The following is a 21,245-nucleotide window of genomic DNA, read 5'->3' as shown; positions in this document are numbered from 1 at the left end:
GTTATATGTTTTTTTTCAAAAAAAAAAAAAAATACTTCAAACCTTTGTTGATAAGGCTAGAGCTGTCAACAAGATAGATCTAGCGTCGGCCAACGTCACCGAAGGTCACTAGCTGCCAGATTTCTCTTCGTCCACGCGATATCCGACTTGACGGTGACGTCACATAATAAAGTTATTTCCAAAATTTGAAAAGTTTAGCAAGGGCATAGAAAAGATAGATATATTGGTATTTTGAAAATGCTAAAGCACAAAACTCCAATGGGCGTGCCTTCAGTTGAGAGATTTTAGTAAAGCTTTGTCACGACCGACCTTTATCTTAAGGAGAAATAAATTAAATTTAGCGAGGACCGATAAAATTAGGTGGCAACAAGCTTGCCAAAACTAAAGGCTTTTGGCAAAGGGGTAGCGAAAAGTGCAATCACAATGCTCTACATCTCATGAGACTTTTTATTGTAACAAATGATCCACGATGGACCAAATCTAGACAAGCGGCGGCCTCGAGGGCAAGCTTGCTAGTTCGAAGTCATGGACTACTTTGACCCCAAATGTTCCGGTGTTGGGAGAAATCATTCTAAAACTCTTGGAGTTCAAAGCCCCTGCCTTTACCAAATTGGAAAGTCGAGACAGTTGCCCAGCTGCTTTTTTACCCAAAGTCTACGATGGAGTTTTCATTAAACGCGCCTTTAAACCACCACCTGAGTGAGGTTGCAGAAGACAGAGAGTTGAGTGGATTTGGGTCCATGGATCCTAATGGGGTTGCTGGCCATTCAAGTGGGTCTTTTGAGTCTGCTTGAACTCTCGTCATTTTGTGCTTCTGAAGCACAAGCCCATTGTTAAGTGGCCCATCTTTCTTCTTTCCCAACCCAAAACTCCTAAAGAAAGTTTCAAGAGAAAGGTTTTGGGGTTTTACCCATGGGGTCGGGTCGGGTCGGGTCAGGTCTTTACAAACGATACTAGGGCAAAACTCTCAAACATCTTTGTATTGTTCTGGATTGGGATTGTGGTGGCTACGATGGCAGGCTCATGACTTTTCGTACGTGATGATAGGAGAGATCATTATATGATTAGATCATTCGATTTCTTATATATATGTCATTAATAAAACTAATGCCAAGGAAGTCAAACGATACCACATAATATATCATGTGAATCTAGTTAGGTCTAGATTCTATTTGGAACTTGAAACCTACATATTGGAACCGGCTCTCCAATTTTTTGGAACTTGGAATCTAGCCCCCAATTTTCGTAACCTCAAACCTACCCCGCATACCGTAAAATCTAGAACCAAATCGATTTCCATCGGTTCGGTTTTTTAGTTCTAGGTTCTATCTTTAAACCATGCCCATCCTAAATCTCTTGGATAACACAGAAGTGATACATAAGCAAATGTTGCCCTTAACTGAACACCTTATGTAATTTCCCCCACATCCACCCTGTTTTTTGCTGTTAAGTCTCAAGCTTTTCTTACATTCCACAGGTGTTGCCACTCTCTTCACAAAAAGAACCATAACCCTTTCTTTTAGAAGCCCTCTTAGCCAATTTAGAAATTAAGTAAAACCAAGGGGACAAAAATGAGAAAATATTCAGTGGTCGTCAAACTCCACGTCATCAGCCCACGTGGAGTGTGAGATCCATTAAAAATTCAACACGTGTCCTCTGGCCTGGAATTAAAAAAAAAAAAAAGGAGAATAGAACGGGAGCCATTTTTTATCTCTCTCCTCTGGCACACTGACAGGCTGGGCAAAGTCCGAGGACAAGCAACATTAAATGACATTTATTACCAGCTCTCCCTCTCTCCTCTTTCCCGTTTGAAAGATGAGGTCCTCTCCGACTCTCTCTTCTCCTGCTTATATCCTCGGGTCCTTTTGCCCTCCCCTTCTCCTCCTTCTTCGTCTTCGTTCTCGTCGCCGTCATCGCCTTTCCGGCTCCGGCTCCGGCTCTGGAAACCGCCGATTGGCCTCTCGAACTCTTCTTTGTCTTCCACTCTTATCGGTCCCGATTTCGGGCTCGAGTAGGTAGTCAACGATTTTGAAGCGGAAGAAGTTTGCGAGGTTGGATATACCGGTGGTGGCGCTGAGGTTTGGGGCTCCGGCGACGGCCGAGAGGCATATTGTGGCCTATAGGGGTCTGGCGACGGCCGAGGAAAATGAGTACTCTGTTTATTGCGAGAGAGGGAGGAGGGAAGCTATGGAGGATTGACCTTCTGCTTCAGTCGGTATCCATGGAGATAACAAGCGAGTAAATTGTTCCGTTTTGCAGTCAGGGCTTGCGTTCACGACGGTGGTGAGAAGAGAAAACTGACGAGGGAAGCTATATTTCAATGGCTGCTGAGTTTGCCGCGGAAAACTTGAATAAGAATATCATAAGAATATCATAGATGAAGCAGTGAGAAGAGACAAGAATGAAATAGAGACGGCTGTCAAGCATGGTTGTCCGAAAACTGATTTGGATTTTTTGAACGAGGAATCACGAGGCGGCTCATGCTGTGTGACTGTGTAGATTAGAAGGGACAACCAATTGGTGTCTAATGCTGGAGATTGTTTGAGCTGTTCTTTGTAGAGCTGAGGCTCTCACATCTGATCATAAAGCCTTGTTGGGAAGATGAAAAGGAACACGTTGAGGCTCTCTCAACATTCTATTCATTTTTTGACATGTGAAAAGATACTGTTTGTAGCAGCTTTATATGAAATTAAGTTCTTTTGCCTTATCCACTTCCATTCTGGAACCCCTTGAGTTAGCAATCTCCGCTTGTGTTAGAAGCTTGTGAGATTTCTATCCATTTCATGAAAGCTAGATTAAGGATCAAGCTGCTGTGTCAGCATTTATATTATATTTAACCTCATGCGTAAGGGGTGGTTCTATACGCCAATTTCACTTGAAAAATTATTCTTTTCCATTGTCGTGGCTGTCAAAAGTCGTTTCGACATACATGATTTATGTCCTAATGCCGTGGTCTGCGTCTTTTGTTCATTCGTCCATTCTTATGCTGGTGTTTGCGACAGTTGAGTTGCAGCATGTGGAACTTTTCTTCACGCCACTTGCTAAAAGTTTTAAGTGTTTCAGTGAAGACGACGATATACACCGCACAAAAAAGAGGACTTGATAAATGGCGGCAGACCATCATCTCCTTTTCTAATCAATGAAATAGAACTACTTCAACAAAATAGCATCTCAAGCAAGATCATCCACGTAGCCTAGAAAGTAGAAATAAATAGAAAATGCAAAGGATAAAAACAGAGCACCCGTAGCTTCCCTCCTCAATCTCTTGCAATAAACACAGTATCCGTATTCCTCTCGCTCCTTCGCCATAATATGCCTCTCGGCTGTCGCCGAACCGCAAACCTCAGCACCCACACCGAATATCCAGCCTCGCAAGATTCTTCTGTTTCTAAATCGTTGGCGACCTACCGGAGCCCGAAATCGGGACCCGTAAGAGTAGAAGACGAAGAAGAGTTCGAGAGGCCAATCGGCGGTTTCCAGAGCCGGAGACGGAGCCGGAGCCGGTAAGGCGATGACGGCGACGAGAACGAAGACAAAGAAGGAGGAGAAGGGGAGGGCCAAAGGACCCGAGGATATAAGCAGGAGAAGAGAGAGTCGGAGAGGACCTCATCTTTCAAAACGGGAAAGAGGAGAGAGGGAGAGCAGGTAATAAATGTCATTTAATGTTGCTTGTCCTCGGACTTTGCCCAGCCTGCCAGTTTGCCAGGGGAGAGAGATAAAAAATGGCTCCCGTTCTATTCATTTTTTTTAATTCCAGGTCAGAGGACACGTGTTGAATTTTGAATGGATCTCGCGCTCCACGTAGGCTGATGACGTGGAGTTTGACGACCACTGATTGGGCCTCCAAAACCTCCCTGAGACTTTTTGTGGGGTTCCAGACTTGCTACCTAAAACATCTTCCTTCAATATTAAAGAACATCCTGTCAGTACATGTCCTTCATGCAAAGCCACATTCAGAGCATCTTCCTCTGTAATCTTGTTACATTAATCTGCAGGGCCCAATAATGCACCCTCAAATATTAAATTGGTGCTTAAAAGCTGCTAAGCAATGCCATAAACTGGAATTTTTCACCAACCTCCCAGAGCAAAAACAATGACAGTCTAGTTTATTTCCAGGGTATCTTTTCTTTCCATACATGAACTCCACTACATTACCCTCTCTTTCCTTTATGCCCAAGTTTGCATTTTTAATAAAGTTGATGTAACTATAAAGGTCTTTGATTCGCTGGGTCTAGTCAAAATCTCACCAATGCCAACCTGGGGGTTCTTTTGATGTCAAATTGGAATAATCTTCAGGGTGAATGATGATGAAGAAAAAGGGCTGTTAAAAGGAGCAGTTCTACTTCAGACTTCCAACTTCCACACCCCTTTTCACTTGATGGAGTTCTTCAATTGCACGGTTGGAAGAAGGTGGACAGAACACAGAAGCTTCAGTGTTTGTTTTTCCTCTTTGTTATCTGGGTTAAAACCAGATGAAAGTTACGGGCGCCCAAAGGACATGGCAGAAATCGTGGGGCAATGATTCTGTTGACCTCAGATGAGGCTGATTGGAGATTTTACCGAATGTCCTAATCATTCAAAGGAAGCCTTTTTTGCGAGAAACAAAGCAGATAGAAACAGGGCACCAGACAGCTGGTTCCACAAACAAGAGTAAGAATCGAAACTTCCACATTACGCGGTTTAATCGGTTGTTTTCGACTGATACAGACCATTGAAAGGCACACCGAAAGGGAGATTAAGTACGAAAACCATTTCCCTCCAATTCATTTAGAATAATTTCCTCTTGAAATCATGAGGTTACAATGTCCAATAGGTAGGAATATGAAAGCTACTCGTGGATATAATACTAGATTCGGTGCTGCAAAGGTGCATACGCCAAGAAGACTACCTCTGAAGAACTAATAGACAAGATCATAGACAACTATACTAACAGGAAAAGAAAAATAGGGCGAAAAGATTTGTCTTCATCGGGCCGAGCATCAAATTGCTCGGCAATCTTGCAAACTTTCCGAACAACACAGCTTGTATATACAGGGTATCCGTCACCAGGCAGTCAGTGAGGAAAATTCGAGTAGCTTGCTAGAGCTCAATTTTCATGGGGGAGATCTGGTTTTGACCTGAGACAAGCCAGAGTTTCCACTGCATTACTAAGAATGTAATGCCTCTCGTGAACATAAACTGGTCAAATTTTCGACTTTCTCTGCATACCATGATTTTTCCGATGATCCATTGCTGCTTCTGTCAGCATCTCTTGGCCGAAACCCATTTGAACCAGTATCTGCAGGTCATCTCTGCAGAAGGACTGAGTCCGAAAATGACCAAACAGAAACGAGTTAGATAATCTCAATTCTGACTGGAGTTTATGTACGTATTAGTACTTCTTGGAAATGCTAATTACCGCGGGAACATGATTGTTCAATCCCTCCAACGGAGGAAACTGCGGCTCATATAGTGGGTCCATTGGATATTGTGTGGGTGTCCCCTCCGTGATGTTGTTATATACTGCTGCGTTTTTCTGGTGCTGGCGGTGGCCGTATAAGATGGATGCCGCCGACGAATCTGGCGGAAGGATAGGATATTGAATTGCGCCGTTTGATTGAAACATCTGAAATGACGACATCAGGTGCACTTATCAGTGTCCCCTTCTCAGAATATGCAGAAATTGTCTGTGTTTCAAGTTTCTATACTTACTTCCTTTGACATAAGAGCATCCACATTATAATCAGGACTGGTATTCACAGAAGGTAACTTCATAGAAAGGAACTGCACAATCAACCACCGCAAACTATTAGGCTAAAACGTAATCAATCAAAAAGAGCATGGCCTTTTTATGGATCAATTCATTACCTCGACTTGATGTTGCAACAACTGGACGTAGTTGATGATCTCATCGAGCATACCGGCCTTTCCAGTCACCTAAGATTGCAAACCCGAAACCAAGTTAGCATAACTCGCATTTCGCGCAATTAGAACATCTCTCTTTTTTCAGGATCATCATTCATAGACACACCTTGTTGCATCCTGGCACGAGGTCTTGGAGAATTTTCATGCGCTCGAGGATTTTCTCCCGACGCACCTAAATCAAACGGCCCACGAAGCTATTATCAGCTCCGGCGCAGCATATATTCGTCTAATCTGTGGCCAAAAAACTAGTAAGGCGACTGCAATTCTTACTCTCTCAGCAAGGCTATTGCTATCGGTTGCCCGACCCCGCCTTGCTCGGACATGAATGTTGTCTTTCACCTCGGTCTTGGTTTGTTTGTCTTCTGATGCAGTTCCAGTACTTCCTCTCAGACCATGCTCGGCCTTGCCTGAGCAGTTCTCATTTCCTACACTTTCATCGTGCTTGCTTCTGTTGGCATAGGAATTTTCATGATCCTCATCAACCTGTAATGGCAGTTTCCCAACTTCAGCAAACAATTCATGGATACAAACAATTGAATCGTTGTCATGTGCTTTTCATTATTTATTTCATTACCTTCGCATCAGTTGAAGATGGCAAGGTTCCTGCAGATCCCTTCGCCTTCCCTTTGGGGGCCATCTTTCTTTTCCTCGAGCCGGCATCGCTGGAAGCTCTCAGACCAATTTCTTCACTCGGGATCTGTGTGCGCAAAAATATCTCAGCAAAGTGCTATGATATGCACTTTCCCTTGATAGCTACAGATACCTCAAAGCAATAATAGATATGCCAACCAATCATCATCTAAGTGGATATTAGTGACTGTAGCATTGAGTTAGTTCCTAAACTCAATGCTATTAACCAGCATCTGCAGGTCATCTCCGCAGAAGGACTGAGTCCGAAAATGACCAAACAGAAACAAGTTAGATAATCTCGATTCTGATTGGAGTTTATGTACGCATTAGTACTTCTCGGAAACGCTAATTACCGCGGGAACATGATCGTTCGATCCATCCAACGGAGGAAACTGCAGCTCATTTAGTGGGCCCATTGGATATTGTGTGGGTCTACCCTCTGTGATGTTGTTATATACTGCTGCGTTTTTCCGGTGCTGGCGGTGGCCGTATAAGACGGATGCCGCCGACGAATCTGGCGAAAGGATAGGATATTGAATTGCGCCGTTTGATTGAAACATCTGAAATGACAACATCAGGTGCACTTATCAGTGTCCCCTTCTCAGAATATACAGAAATTGTCTGTGTTTGAAGTTTCTACACTTACTTCCTTTGACATAAGAGCATCCACTTTATAATCAGGACTGGTATTTACAGAAGCCAACTTCATAGAAAGGGACTACACAATCAACAACCGCAAACTGTTAGGCCAAGACGTAATCAATCAAAAAGAGGATGGCCTTTTTATGGATCAATTCATTACCTCGACTTGACGTTGCAACGACTGGACGTAGTTGATGATCTCAGCGAGCATAAGGGCCTTTCCAGTCACCTAAGATTGCAAACCCGAAACCAAGTTAGCGTAACTCGCATTTTGCGCAATTAGAACATCTCTCTTTTTTCAGGATCATCATTCATAGACACACCTTGTTGCACCCCGGCACGAGGTCTTGGAGAATTTTCATGCGCTCGCTGATCTTCTCCCTACGAACCTAAATCAAACGGCCCACGAAGCTATTATCAGCTCCGGCACAGCATATATTCATCTAATCTGTGACCAGAAAACTAGTAAGGCGACTGCAATTCTTACTCTCTCAGCAAGGCTATGGCTATCGGTTGCCTGACCCCGCCTTGCTCTGACATGAATGTAGTCTTTCACCTCGGTCTTGGTTGGTTTGTCTTCTGATGCAGTTCCAGTACTTCCTTTCAGACCATGCTCGGCCTTGCCTGAGCAGTTCTCATTTCCTACACTTTCATTGTGCTCGCATCTCTTGGCATCGGAATTTTCATGATCCTCATCAACCTGTAATGGCAGTTTCCCAACTTCAGCAAACAATTGAATCATTGTCATTTGCTTTTCATTATTTATTTCATTACCTTCGCATCAGTTGAAGATGGCAAGGTTCCTGCGGATCCCTGCGCCTTCCCTTTGGGGGCCACATTTCTTTTCCTCGAGCCGGCATCGCTGGAAGCTCTCAGACCAATTTCTTCACTCGGGATCTGTGTGCGCAAAAATATCTCAGCGAAGTGCTATGATATGCACTTTCCCTTGATAGCTACAGATACTTTAAAGCAATAATAGATATGCGAACCAATCATCATCGAAGTGGATATTAGTGACTGTAGCATTGAGTTAGCTCCTAAACTGGTTGTGCAAAACCAACATGGTTTTGGGGTCCAAGAAATGCTCCTGGCTTTAACGGCTATCAAGACCTCCCTACTGACACTGCCTATAAGCGCAGCGTGCACTACCAACAAAAGTTTTGAGACATAGTTTCGAAGTAGATCCTCTTAAGAACGAAAGGCTCAACATCCTCAACCAATCTTTAAAATTTTGTATTCAAAATTTGTTTCTGGTCTTTCATAATTGCTTTAAGATACCTTCCCACAGTCTTCTAGTCTCTAATCTTTTCTGAACTATGAGAATAGATGCAATTTGACGACCTTACCTTTGAACGGAGTACATCAAAGAAGCACATTCGAAACAATTGCATAGAACCAGAATGCCAGCGGTGCTGCTGTTTTTTGTATGCTTCATAAGATTCTGGAAGTTCACAAAGACACTGCACAAAGACATTGAAAGATGAGCTTAATGTATGGCATGATCAAGTACAAGAAGTTTGAAGTCAACCACAACCCACCTTAACATCATTCAAATAAATGAACTTCCATCCACAAAGGTGAGCACGAACAGCTATGTCCATGTCTTCAACATTTGTTCGTTCCAGCCAGCCACCACATTCCTCCAGTGCTTTAATTCTCCATACACCAGCAGTCCCATTAAAGCCAAAGAAGTTGATAAACACTCCATTAACTTGTTGTTCAACGTCAAAGTGAAATGACGGATTTATGTTCTGCAATCTCGTAAGCAAGTTCTCATCTTTGTTTACAAATGCCCACCTTGTCTGGACCAATGCTAGATCATCATTCCCCTTGAAGAGAAAATAATAATTTCTAATCAGATACTGGAAGTGCAAATGATTATGTTTTTTTTTTTTTAACTAATCAAATCATTAAGTTGACAAACTTCTCACACTTAAAATTTTGATTTACTGACATCTGAAAGGTAGCAACCAAAGTCAAACTTCTTTCTTGCACTTAAAATTTTGATTTACTGACAGCTGAAACCAAACAATTTGCTCATCAATGATCAGCTTAACCAACAAAGCCCTTATGCGATGTTTTCCTTATTTCGCCAAGCTTCCTTTAGGAATTTGTCCAATCTATCTTTACCTTCAGCACAACATACCCAACATACCACTTTAACTATGCATTGGCTTTCATGAAAGATTGTTGCAAATAGTTACCTTAAAGTAAGGAATGGTCTTTTTCAAGAAATCTGGTCCTGGCTGGAAATCTGCATCGAAAATTGCCACGAATTCATAATCTTTCACATAATCACAGCTCATTGCTGATTTGAGATTTCCTGCCTTGTATCCTATGCGTATAAGACGATGGCGGTAGACTATCCGCACACCTCTCTGTTGCCACTTCTGAACTTCCGATTTGATCAGAAGTTGAACATCTAAATCATCGGAATCATCAAGAACCTGCACAAGCATTCTTTCCCTTGGCCAGTCTTGTATGCATACTGCTGCAATAGATTGTTGATAAACCTGTTGGAAACCCATTGAGAGAATGCGTTGGTAGCAGTACTTTTATACTGAGATACAGAAAGTGGAACAGTATACAATCAAAAGGATCTGCAAAAACTGAAAGGTAAGACTATTTCATGCAATCTGTCTCACAACCAGCTTCACCGGCAATGCTATATAAAGATTAAGTTTTAAACAACCAAGCATTCGTTATCTACTCCATTATGGCCAGAGAAAGCATGAATTGTCCGTCTTGCTTATCTTAAAGGAGCAGGCACAGTAACAACAACACTTAAAAGGTAAACAATCAATCTGGGACAAAGGGTAATGACACTTAGCCCGCTGTTTTGCCAAATTCTGCAATACATGTGAGGCTTTTCCCAAGAAAAATTACTTCATCTAATCAGCTTATGCAGCTCGAACCCACTCAGCCTTTTAGTCCATGAAAATTGACCCAATTTCTTTCAATGTGTCGGAGCTTTTAAAGCCGAAGTGCCAAAGCAATAGTGAAAAGTTCAAATTTCCAGCAAAATAGATGCTAAACTTACCCCTTACGAAAGAAAATGTAAACCCAAAATGTTGTAATTTAACTTGAGTCAACATGATAGTTAGTGAAGAATTGTCCAGTTATTTATTGACCACAACAATGAATCTTATTAGTTCGTTCTTAAGTGAAAAATTATCAAATAAAATTAGTCAAAAACCGTTAGTCAAATAAAACATGGCTAGATTTAATTATAATAACTAACTAATTTTGCCCTTGTCATGCCATTGTCATCAAAAGGTTTTTGTCGAACTTCATTTCTTCATTGTGAGAGGGCCTTATGTAGATTCTTATACTAAATAAATTTAAACAAATACTTAAGTAATGAATTAAAAAACATCTTAGACATATCAAACTCGGCTCATTTCTTCACTTTTAAGTTCTAAGAGATGGTATCAACCAATGAAATGCATATCACTAATTAAGCTTTTTCAGCAGGACAAAAAATAATACCATAACTCATTTAACTCTTTAATTTTTTATATGATCATATTGACCCCCCTGAAAAATCTTTCTAGCTTCGTCACTGCAATCAGAACCACAACAATTCAGCAATTTTGATGCAGTCAAAATTTATGTCAATGCTACTTATCAGAGATGTAAAGGGAACTGTTACTGTTCAAGTATATTGGTATTAATCAGTATACCATCCCATGTAATCTAAAGCCAGAATTGAGAACATCCTGAAGAAATACATCAGTGCACAAAGAGAAGATCATATGTGCAAGTGATTGCTATATCCCCACAAGTAAACTAACTGTTGCTTGAAAAAAAAATAAAAACCTATCTGTTGCATTTCCACTCAGCAAGTAGCTTCCTCACATATTCCATTCCCAAAAAATCAAACATCGTCTCACTCATTCATGGAAAATTGGCAATTGAGTAAAAAAGACGGATGCTGCTAAAAGTAAGTCACTCAGAAAACAGAAGGTAAATGCTGCTGCTTAAAATAGGGCATCAAGAACCCAGGAACAGACCATCACTAGCGGTAACCGGAATAGACAGTCTAACAATCTCCACTCAAGCATGGCAAACACGCAGTGCAGACGCTCACTGAATGCCTGAAAGTCAATATTTTCTTACCAACGCCTAATCAAATATTCGAAGAAATCCTAAAGAGGCTTTCATTTTCAATAATGAGGAAATTCACCTCTACCCTCGTGCCTAGTCATCTCCCCCTCCCCCAAATAGAAGAACAAGGAAATGACAAAAGGAAAAAAAAAAATAGAAAAGGAAAGAAAAGAATTTACGAAGTCAAGTTGAAAATGCACCGAAACAGAGAGAATGCATATTCGTGTTGAATTCTTGCCAAACTTATTTGGAAAAATGTCCGGTATATTGTATAACTTACTCATCACAAGTTCACAACTGTGGGGGGTTCTAGTTTATCTACATCTATCCCAATGAGCCGTTTATCAACTATTGCATCCTAATATTAAGGTAAGCATGAATGTCAAGAAGTATGGAGTGACCTTAACATGATGTCAACTATTGCATCCTAGTCTTAAGGTAAGCATGAATGTCAAGCAGTAAGTTTTCATGCTTTTGACAACTAAAGCCCTATACCCAAGGTATACCACACAGCTAGACAGAGTTCTTGAGTTTGACAAATCGACAGTTTGAAGTTGCATAATTGAACTTTGAATTCTCAAACCGCATATCTGAAACTGCCAATGCTTTAGTAAATGCCGTAATTCCAGAACGCTCAAAATGAATTCAAACCACCAGACTGGAATCACCACTTAACTCCCGCCCCATTTCACCAACAGTAACGTGTGAATCAAAGTCAGCGTCTCAGGAGAGAAGAAAGAAACCTACATCTTCTTACCTCCCTCTCGTTGCACATGGGAATCTGCACCAACACCATGGGATACACCACATCCCCACTTCCACTCTCCAAATCTCCCTTCTTCTCATAATCAATGGATGCCACCGGCTTTATCCCCCTAATTTTGATCCAAAGGCAGCCCAAAACCAACACCACTCGATCCACGGACTGTATCAGAAACAGCACAATACACACATTGGTCAAACTCTGCAACGGCAGCGCCAAATACTTAGCCCTAATCTCGAGCCAATTCGCGTACACCAACTCCACGTATCCCAAAACCTCCTTCGACCCAACTGAGGGCGGGCTAAAATGCCACCCCTCGTAATACGCCAGCAGCTCGAACCCTAACAGCGCCAGAACGAGGATCAGAAAGAACCTGATAATCCGGTACAGCCGTGACGACAAGGAGTCCGCGGCCGAGGCGGCGATCCTCCGGTTCGTGGTGCGTAGGATCGAGACCAAGGAACTGGCGGCGTACACCAACTCCACGTATCCCAAAACCTCCTTCGACCCAACCGAGGGCGGGCTAAAATGCCACCCCTTGTAATACGCCAGCAGCTCGAACCCTAACAGCGCCAGAACGAGGATCAGAAAGAACCTGATAATCCGGTACAGCCGCGACGACGAGGAGTCCGCGGCCGAGGCGGCGATCCTCCGGTTCGCGGTGCGTAGGATCGAGACCAAGGAACTGGCGGCGGAGGCAACGAGCGAGGTGATCTGCTGGAACCGGAGGAGGCAGACCCAGGACAGCTGGCCGGCGCTGCGGGCTCGGGACTTCTCCACCGCCTGATCGGACCTGGGGGTCCGGATCTCGATGGAGATGAGGGGGTCGCCGGCGCTGGTGGAGGGGCCGTCGGAGGAGGAGGAGAGGTCGAGGCTGCGATCGCGCTGCTGGTTTCCACCATTCCTGGAACTCACGGTTCGGTGCTCGAGACATAGCGTGAGGGCGGGGGCGGGGAGCGAGGGTTTTCAGAGGCACATTCCCGCCGATCAGATCTCGGGTGCGGCCATGATCACAGCGCGGTCTCGCCCCGATAGAGCGCGAGCAGCAGCGGTGCGCGGGATCCGGAGATTGAGTCGGCAAGGACGATGAAGACGACGTCAGTTGGTGGGGGAAGAAATGGGAGGTTCCATTGGGTCTGGATGGAGGATTTGAAGGGTCGAGCCGGACATGGACATGTGCGAGTGCTCTCTCTCTCTCTCTTTCTCTCTCACTGACCCAAACGAACAAATTAGACCCAAAGAAAAAAAGGAAAAAATAATACCATTAAAGAAGAAGAAGGTTGAAGAAGAAGAGGAAGAAGGAGGAGAGAGAGTGGCAGTGGATCCCAGGGACTGGAGCTAATGGTGGATTTACGGGGAGTCGTGTGGTTGATGTTGAAGTCGTCAGCCGCTGCCGTGTGGAGCTTTTGTGGTTTCTGGCGCGTGACGCTCCCTCCCCGTCCATCGCGCGTCCCCCATTTGGACAGCAGCGCGCGTCCATTCGTGTCGAGTGACCGCTGGGCGGGATGCGCTGCTTTGATGTAGTAGTGCTAGTGATGATCGATTCCTGTGAAGTTTTTACAGCTAGATCTAGCGTCGGCCAACCTCACCGGAGGTCGTCGGCTGCCAGATTTCTCTTCGTCCACATGATATCTCACTTGACCGTGACGTCGTCGCATGATAAAGCCATTTCCAAAATTTGAAAAGTTTAGCAAAGGCATAGAAAAGATAGATATACTAGTGTTTTGGAAATGCTAAAGCACGAAACTCCAATGAAGGTGCCTTCGGTTGAGAGATTTTAGTAAAGTTTTGTCACGACCTGCCTTTATCTTAAGGAGAAATAAATTAAATTTAGCAAGGATCGACAAAATTTGGTGTCAACAAGCTTGCCAAAACTAAAGGCTTTCGACAAAGGGGTAGCGAAAAGCACAATCATAGTGCTCTACATCTCGTGAGATTTGTTATTCTAGCAAACGATCCACGATGGACCAAATCTAGACAAGCGGGTGCCTCGGGGCAAGCTTGCCCATTCGAAGTCACGAGCTACTTTGATCCCGAATGTTCTAGTGTTGGGCGAAATCATTCCGAAACTCTCGGAGTTCAAAGCCTCTGCCTTTACCAAATTGGAAAGTCAAGACAGTTACCCAATTGCTTTTTTACCCAAAGTCTACGGTGGAGTTTTCATTAAACACGCCTTTGAGCGACCACCCGAGTGAGGTTGCAGAAGACAGAGAGTTGAGTGGATTTGGGTCCGTGGATCCTAATGGGGTTGCTAGCCATTCAAGTGGGTCTTTCGAGTCTATCTGAACTCGTCGTTTTGCGCTTCTGAAGCACAAGCCCATCGTCAAGTGGCCCATCCCTCTTCTTTCCCAACCCAAAACTCCTAAAGAAAGTTTCAAGAGAAAGGTTCCGGGGCTTTACCCACGGGGTTGGGCCGGGTCGGGTCTTTACGAACGATACCAGGGCAAAACTCTCAAACATCTTTGTATTGCTGTGGATCGGGATTGTGGTGGCTACGGTGGCAGGCTCATGACTTTTCGCACGCGATGACAAGAGAGATCATTATATGATTAGATCATTTGATTTCTTATATATACATCGATAATAAAACTAATGCCAAGAAAGTGAGGCAATACCACTTAATATATCATGCGAATCCGGTTAGGTCTAGATTCTATCTAGAACTTGAAACCTACATGTTGAAACCGACTCTCCAATCTTTTGGAACTTGAAATTTGGCTCCCAATTTTCAAAACCCGAAACCTACCCTACGTACCCTAAAATCTGGAATCAAATCGATTTCCATCGATTCGGTTCTTCGGTTCTTGGTTCTATCTTTAAACCATGCTCACCTTAAATCTCCTCTACAACGCAAAAGTGATACATAAGCAAATGTTGCCCTTAATATCACCACTTCCTTTCCATCATTTTCTCACTCATTTGGAAAATGGGTCTCCGGCTAGGTTCCAATACAGAAGTAGCATATCTTAGGAGCTATACAGCACTAACACCCCCAAAAATGCCCAGGTCAATTTTGAAGAAGTTGCTGTCTGGCATCCTCCTGACTTTCACTGATCCAACAACCCCCTTGACCTGCATTAAAGCGACAAAAACAGAAAGGAAAAAGAAAAAGAAAAAGAAACTTTACCTCGCATCACACTTTCACTCAGCCTGTCCAGTGTCCCCCATTTCAAAGTTGGATGATCTTGTGATAAGCATTGACTCCACTAAACTCTATAGAGCCAAAGTTTAACTGAACACCTTATGTAATTTCCCCCACATCCACTCTGTTTTTTGCTGTCAAGTCTCAAGCTTTTCTTACATTCCACAAGTGTTGCCACTCTCTTCACCAAAAGAACCATAACCCTTTCTTGTGGAAGCCCTCTTAGCCAATTCAGAAATTAAGTAAAACCAAGGAGACAAAAATTGTTGAAAAAGAGTAAACTAAAGCAAAAGAAAACAAAAGAGACCAATCCAATATAAAACAAGCTACATGATTGGGCCTGCCTGAGACTTTTTGTGGGGTCAAGACTTGCTACCTAAAACATATTCCTGCAATATTAAAGAACATCCTGTCAGCACATGTCCTTCATGCAAAGCCACATTCAGAGCATCTTCCTCTGTAATCTTGTTACATTAATCTGCAGGGCCCAATAATGCACCCTCAAATATTAAATTGGTGCTTAAAAGCTGCTAAGCAATGCCATAAACTGGAATTTTTCACCAACCTCCCAGAGCAAAAACAATGACAGTCTAGTTTATTTCCAGGGTATCTTTTCTTTCCATACATGAACTCCACTACATTACCCTCTCTTTCCCTTATCCCCAAGTTTGCATTTTTAATAAAGTTGATGTAACTATAAAGGTCCTTGGTTCGCTGGGTCTAGTCAGAATCTCACCAATGCCAACCTGGGGGTTCTTTTGATGTCAAATTGGAATAATCTTCAGGGTGAATGATGATGAAGAAAAAGGGTTGTTAAAAGGAGCGGTTCTACTTCAAACTTCCAACTTCCACACCCCTTTTCACTTGATGGAGTTCTTTAATTGCACGGTTGGAAGAAGGTGGACAGAGCACAGAAGCTTGAGTGTTTGTTTTTCCTCTTTCTTATCTGGGTTAAAACCAGATGAAAGTTACAGGGGGCCCAAAGGACATGGCAGAAATCATGGGGGATTGATTCTGTTGACCCCAGATGAGGCTGATTGGAGATTTTACCGAATGTCTTAATCATTCAAAGGAAGACTTTTTTGCGAGAAACAAAGCAGATAGAAACAAGGCACCAAACAGCTGGTTCCACAAACAAGAGTACGAATCAAAACTACCGGATTACGCGGTTTAATCGTTGTTTTCGACTGATATAGACCATTGAAAGGCACACCGAGAGGGAGATTAAGTACGAAAACCATTTCCCTCCAATTCATTTAGAATAATTTCCTCTTGAAATCATGAGGTTACAATGTCCAACAGGTAGGAATATGAAAGCTACTCGTGGATATAATACTAGATTCGGTGCTGTAAAGGTGTATACGCCAAGAAGACTACCTCTGAAACTAATAGACAAGATCATAGACAACTTTACTAACAGGAAAAGAATAATAGGGTGAAAAAATTTGTCTTCATCGGGCCGAGGATCAAATTGCTCGGCAATCTTGCAAACTTTCCGAACAACACAGCTTGTATATACAGGGTATCCGTCACCAGGCAGTCAGTGAGGAAAATTCGAGTAGCTTGCTAGAGCTCAATTTTCATGGGGGAGATCTGGTTTTGACCTGAGACAAGCCAGAGTTTCCGCTGCATTACTAAGAATGTAATGCCTCTCGTGAACATAAACTGGTCAAATTTTCGACTTTCTCTGCATACCTTGATTTTTCCGATGATCCATTGCTGCTTCTGTCAGCATCTCTTGGCCGAAACCCATTTGAACCAGCATCTGCAGGTCATCTCCGCAGAAGGACTGAGTCCGAAAATGACCAATCAGAAACAAGTTAGATAATCTCGATTCTGATTGGAGTTTATGTACGTATTAGTACTTCTCGGAAACACTAATTACCGCGGGAAAATGATCGTTCGATCCCTCCAATGGAGGAAACTGCAGCTCATTTAGTGGGTCCATTGGATATTGTGTGGGTCTCCCCTCCGTGATGTTGTTATATACTGCTGCGTTTTCCTGGTGCTGGCGGTGGCCGTATAAGACGGATGCCGCCGACGAATCTGGCGGAAGGATAGGATATTGAATTGCGCCGTTTGATTGAAACATCTGAAATGACAACATCAGGTGCACTTATCAGTGTCCCCTTCTCCAGAATATACAGAAATTGTCTGTGTTTGAAGTTTCTACACTTACTTCCTTTGACATAAGAGCATCCACTTTATAATCAGGACTGGTATTTACAGAAGCCAACTTCATAGAAAGGGACTACACAATCAACAACCGCAAACTGTTAGGCCAAGACGTAATCAATCAAAAAGAGCATGGCCTTTTTATGGATCAATTCATTACCTCGACTTGATGTTGCAACGACTGGACGTAGTTGATGATCTCATCGAGCATAAGGGCCTTTCCAGTCACCTAAGATTGCAAACCCGAAACCAAGTTAGCGTAACTAGCATTTCGCGCAATTAGAACATCTCTCTTTTTTCAGGATCATCATTCATAGACACACCTTGTTGCACCCCGGCACGAGGTCTTGGAGAATTTTCATGCGCTCGCTGATCTTCTCCCGACGCACCTAAATCAAACGGCCCACGAAGCTATTATCAGCTCGGGCGCAGCATATATTCGTCTAATCTGTGGCCAAAAAACTAGTAAGGCGACTGCAATTCTTACTCTCTCAGCAAGGCTATGGCTATCGGTTGCCTGACCCCGCCTTGCTCTGACATGAATGTAGTCTTTCACCTCGGTCTTGGTTTGTTTGTCTTTTTCTGATGCAGCTCCAGTACTTCCTTTCAGACCATGCTCGGCCTTGCCTGAGCAGTTCTCATTTCCTACACTTTCATCGTGCTTGCATCTCTTGGCATCGGAATTTTCGTGATCCTCATCAACCTGTAATGGCAGTTTCCCAACTTCAGCAAACAATTCATGGATACAAACAATTGAATCATTGCCATGTGCTTTTCATTATTTATTTCATTACCTTCGCATCAGTTGAAGATGGCAAGGTTCCTGCGGATCCCTTCGCCTTCCCTTTGGGGGCCACCTTTCTTTTCCGCGAGCCGGCATCGCTGGAAGCTCTCAGACCTATTTCTTCGCTCGGGATTTGCTCTGACAACGAAGATCCCCCTTGGGAATTTGACAATTCTTCTCTGTCCTGCGGTGGCGAATCCTTGTTCTGCTCAGCAGCCATTTGAGATTCGAGTGCCTTGAGGGATGGGCTGCTGGAAACCCGAGCCAACTTCCGGTTCGCCATCGGCGGCATGGATCTATTCACGATTTCGTCATATTTCATGCCAAATTGGCCTGAACGGCCATTGAAGCTCCTGCTGCCAAAGCAAGAGAGCCTCGCCGCTCGCTCCGCGAACCCAGGATCGGGTGAGAACTCTGCTAGGCCAGAGTTCAAAGGCATCACGGCATGTCCCAATTTAGGCAAGTGATGACTGTCCTGAAACAAGTGATCCATCACGGGGGGCACATTCAGCTTCGGCGGGGAGTTCACGGGAGTGCTGTAACATGAATTGTTGGCTCTGTTATCTCCACCAAAATGAGAATCCGCCTTTGCCGGCATGGCGGCGAACAAGTGATGAGAATGCGGCGGAAGCTCGCTGGAATTGCCAACGCCACCGAGCTTCCCAACCAGTTCCCTCATCACAAGGCTGTCACTGGATAAGTTGGAGTTAGAGGTGGAACCTGCAGGCGAGGACCCAATGGAGGTCAGGGCAGAGTCAAACTTGGCCAGCCCACGATCTGTTGTTGACTTTTCCCAGCTTGGGTTGTAGAGGCAGTTAAGCTCTGAGGACTGAGCATCCAGGGCAGAAGAGAGCGATTGCCAAGTGGATAAAAACAACATCGGTGACGATGATGATGATTCAACCTGCAATGTCGGTGGTGGGACGAGTGTTCCTCCACACACAAAGAAGGCGTTTTCCATGGCTCGAAGAAACCCCGAAGGAAAAATTGGAACTTTCTCAGCTTATGTTGTTATGTGTACTGATTAAGGATTACCCAGTTCAGACACAAGAATTTAAACGCAGAAAACACAAGATTGAGCGGGGTTTGAGCCGGGGAAGCAGAAGAGAGATGGTGGGTTTGGGGTCCAGCGATGGCCGGTTGAAGCTGGTAGTGAATTGATGAGCGAGAGTGGTGGGTGAGCAAATTAGGGGAAAAGTGGGTTTGGTGTCAAAAAGGCTCAGCAGAAGAACAGAGAAAGGAACATCAGAGCGAGGAAGAGCAAAAGAGGAAGAAGGGGGAGGGAAAGAGGGGGGCGTACTTGGGTGTTATATAGCAGATTGAAGAGGCAGCAAGTTCCTGTTTGCCCTTTTCTTATTTAAAATGACCAAAAGGCCAAAAAAATAAAACAGAGTACCTAAGGTAATTTTCCCTTCTTTTATGATAATTCACCGAAATGATCGCAAACCGTCTCATGTCGCATCGCAACTCTCTCGAAATTACGAAATACTACGGTTCGAGCGCGGTATACTGTCATACTCGAATCAAGTGTGCATATTTCACCGACTGCTCATCGAATGTAATGTAATTTTAGTAAGCCGCCCTCTGTCCCGCATCGACTTCTTAGTCCGGAAATGGCGGAGATGGGCGTTCCGGGCGTCTGGACGTCAAGCCAGCCTGAAAGGTCGGTGTCATCCCCTCTTGAAATTTCTAACTCCTTGTCCCATACACACGCACAAGCGGAGAGCGAGAGGTCGTGTTTCAAGGTTCGAAGGGAGAGAAAGAGAGAGAGAGAGAGAGAGAGAGAAAGGGGTCGTGTTTCCCAGTTCCTGCTCTGCCAAGAAGGTTCGTCAGCTGCAATCCTGGATCGTCCCAGAAACGATCGACGGTGGGAGAAAGAGAGGGATATGCTCGGCGGTGTGGTGTTGACTATTTGTTTTCTTGCTAGAAGCTGTTGACTATTTGTTGGTAAGACTTCCATCCTGTAATGGTTAATGTCTCTCTCTATCCATCTGAACTAAAAAGTTTGCTCACATTTTTAATCCCTTTATCCATAATTCATTTTCGAGAATGTAAAACCACAGGGAGTCACAATAAGATGGTTCGAACAAGTATTTTACCGTACATGGATCGATATTGACGTCGTAAGAAGCAAGAGATTTCGAGTTCAGTCTTCCTTTCAGCGCCGATTGCTCAAGCCATTGTCCTATAATACTTGGCATGATTAAGATGAGGAACCACCTCGATTGTTAAAGGATTATTTGATTAAATGCTCCTAATTAAACTTTTTTTCGGAAAAAATGAATAAGAAGAAGAAGAAGAAGAAAGTTTGTGCTTTCAGACATAAGTGGATGGCAGTGTTTGATGCCTATGGTAATAATCCAAATGAGATCGATTCCCTGTGCAATTTCTTCCAATGGGCCAAGCTAATCAAAACCTTTTTCCTCCGTGACCTTATGATTCCCCGCCCGAACATTTTTCTCTGTTCCCTTCCGCGGTTTTGGGTCTCTAGGTCTTGTCCTCTTCGAAAAGCCAAAGGAATAGAAGCCTAGAAAGGTTCTTTTAATCCCCCCATCAATTAACCAAATCATGAATCATAATGCCTTCAATTTGTTGATATTTCGCATCATGTCTGCTTAGATCGGGCAGGTCGGACTAGGGTTTGGATGATTCGATCTCGAGTTTTCGTGTACGGGGTGTGAAGTTAGGATTGAATTTTTTTTTTTTTTGTTCTTTTTTTTTTGTCCAGTTCGTCTTTTCTTTGCATATGTGTATGCAATGCTCGCGAAAATCGAACTAGGACCTGGTACTCTACGACCCCACCCCCTCGATCCTTTTACCAATAAGGCCGTAGGCTTATATTGACCGAAGTTTATGATTTGGGGTGTACGCCTTTCTCGAAATAAAATGAGATTTCTGTAAAGAACAGCGCAAGGATAATTGTTGGCTTCAAATGTGAAACTCGGGGTGTGTGTTTGATATTTCGCATAATTATTAGTATATAAATGTGCAATTGGTTGGAAAATAAGGTGCATCTTTTGTACCTCCTTAATTTTTATTTTTTATTTTTTATTTTTTTGTAACAATCACGTGGTGTCCAGATCAGCTTTCGAGCATCT

At 43.5% G+C, this 21,245-nt stretch overlaps 1 protein-coding gene, 1 long non-coding RNA gene and 1 pseudogene across 3 annotated transcripts; 1 reads left to right on the top strand and 2 right to left on the bottom strand.

The window, feature by feature from the left end:
* The first annotated feature begins 1,933 nt into the window (after positions 1-1,933).
* LOC115732248 lies at positions 1,934-3,271 on the top strand. Its single transcript, XR_007197829.1, has 2 exons — positions 1,934-2,238; positions 3,003-3,271. It is a non-coding gene; the product is annotated as an uncharacterized LOC115732248 (long non-coding RNA).
* Positions 3,272-4,735: 1,464 nt separating this feature from the next.
* LOC115732245 lies at positions 4,736-12,990 on the bottom strand (annotated as a pseudogene).
* Positions 6,805-19,448, bottom strand: LOC115733871 (transcription factor bHLH62-like). 2 transcript variants are annotated; one of them, XM_048276184.1, is made up of 8 exons: positions 18,158-19,445; positions 17,851-18,066; positions 17,687-17,752; positions 17,524-17,592; positions 17,368-17,439; positions 17,074-17,280; positions 16,884-16,977; positions 16,413-16,792 (listed from the first exon to the last, which is right to left on the bottom strand). In XM_048276184.1, the coding sequence occupies exons 1-8, from the start codon at positions 19,106-19,108 to the stop codon at positions 16,755-16,757; spliced, it is 1,713 nt and encodes a 570-aa protein (XP_048132141.1). In that variant the 5' UTR covers positions 19,109-19,445; the 3' UTR covers positions 16,413-16,754. The 2 variants fall into 2 exon arrangements, with proteins under 2 accessions (XP_048132145.1, XP_048132141.1); XM_048276188.1 differs by lacking the exons at positions 16,413-16,792; positions 16,884-16,977; positions 17,074-17,280 and adding an exon at positions 6,805-7,094 and having other exon boundaries at positions 18,158-19,448.
* Between the last annotated feature and the right edge of the window lie 1,797 nt (positions 19,449-21,245).

The sequence above is a fragment of the Rhodamnia argentea genome, chromosome 1 (assembly GCF_020921035.1).
Source record: "Rhodamnia argentea isolate NSW1041297 chromosome 1, ASM2092103v1, whole genome shotgun sequence".
NCBI lineage: Eukaryota > Viridiplantae > Streptophyta > Magnoliopsida > Myrtales > Myrtaceae > Rhodamnia > Rhodamnia argentea.
Note: the sequence above shows the minus strand (reverse complement) of the source record. Positions and strands in the feature narration are given on the sequence as shown.

Coding starts and splice junctions, on each gene's coding strand:
- LOC115733871 (XM_048276184.1), bottom strand. CDS start 19,108: ATGGAAAACGCCTTCTTTGTGTGTGGAGGAACACTCGTCCCACCACCG. Junction 17,753..17,850: donor GCCATAGCCTTGCTGAGAGA/GTAAGAATTGCA, acceptor CGTTTGATTTAG/GTGCGTCGGGAGAAGATCAG. Junction 16,793..16,883: donor GGATCATCGGAAAAATCAAG/GTATGCAGAGAA, acceptor GGCTTGTCTCAG/GTCAAAACCAGATCTCCCCC.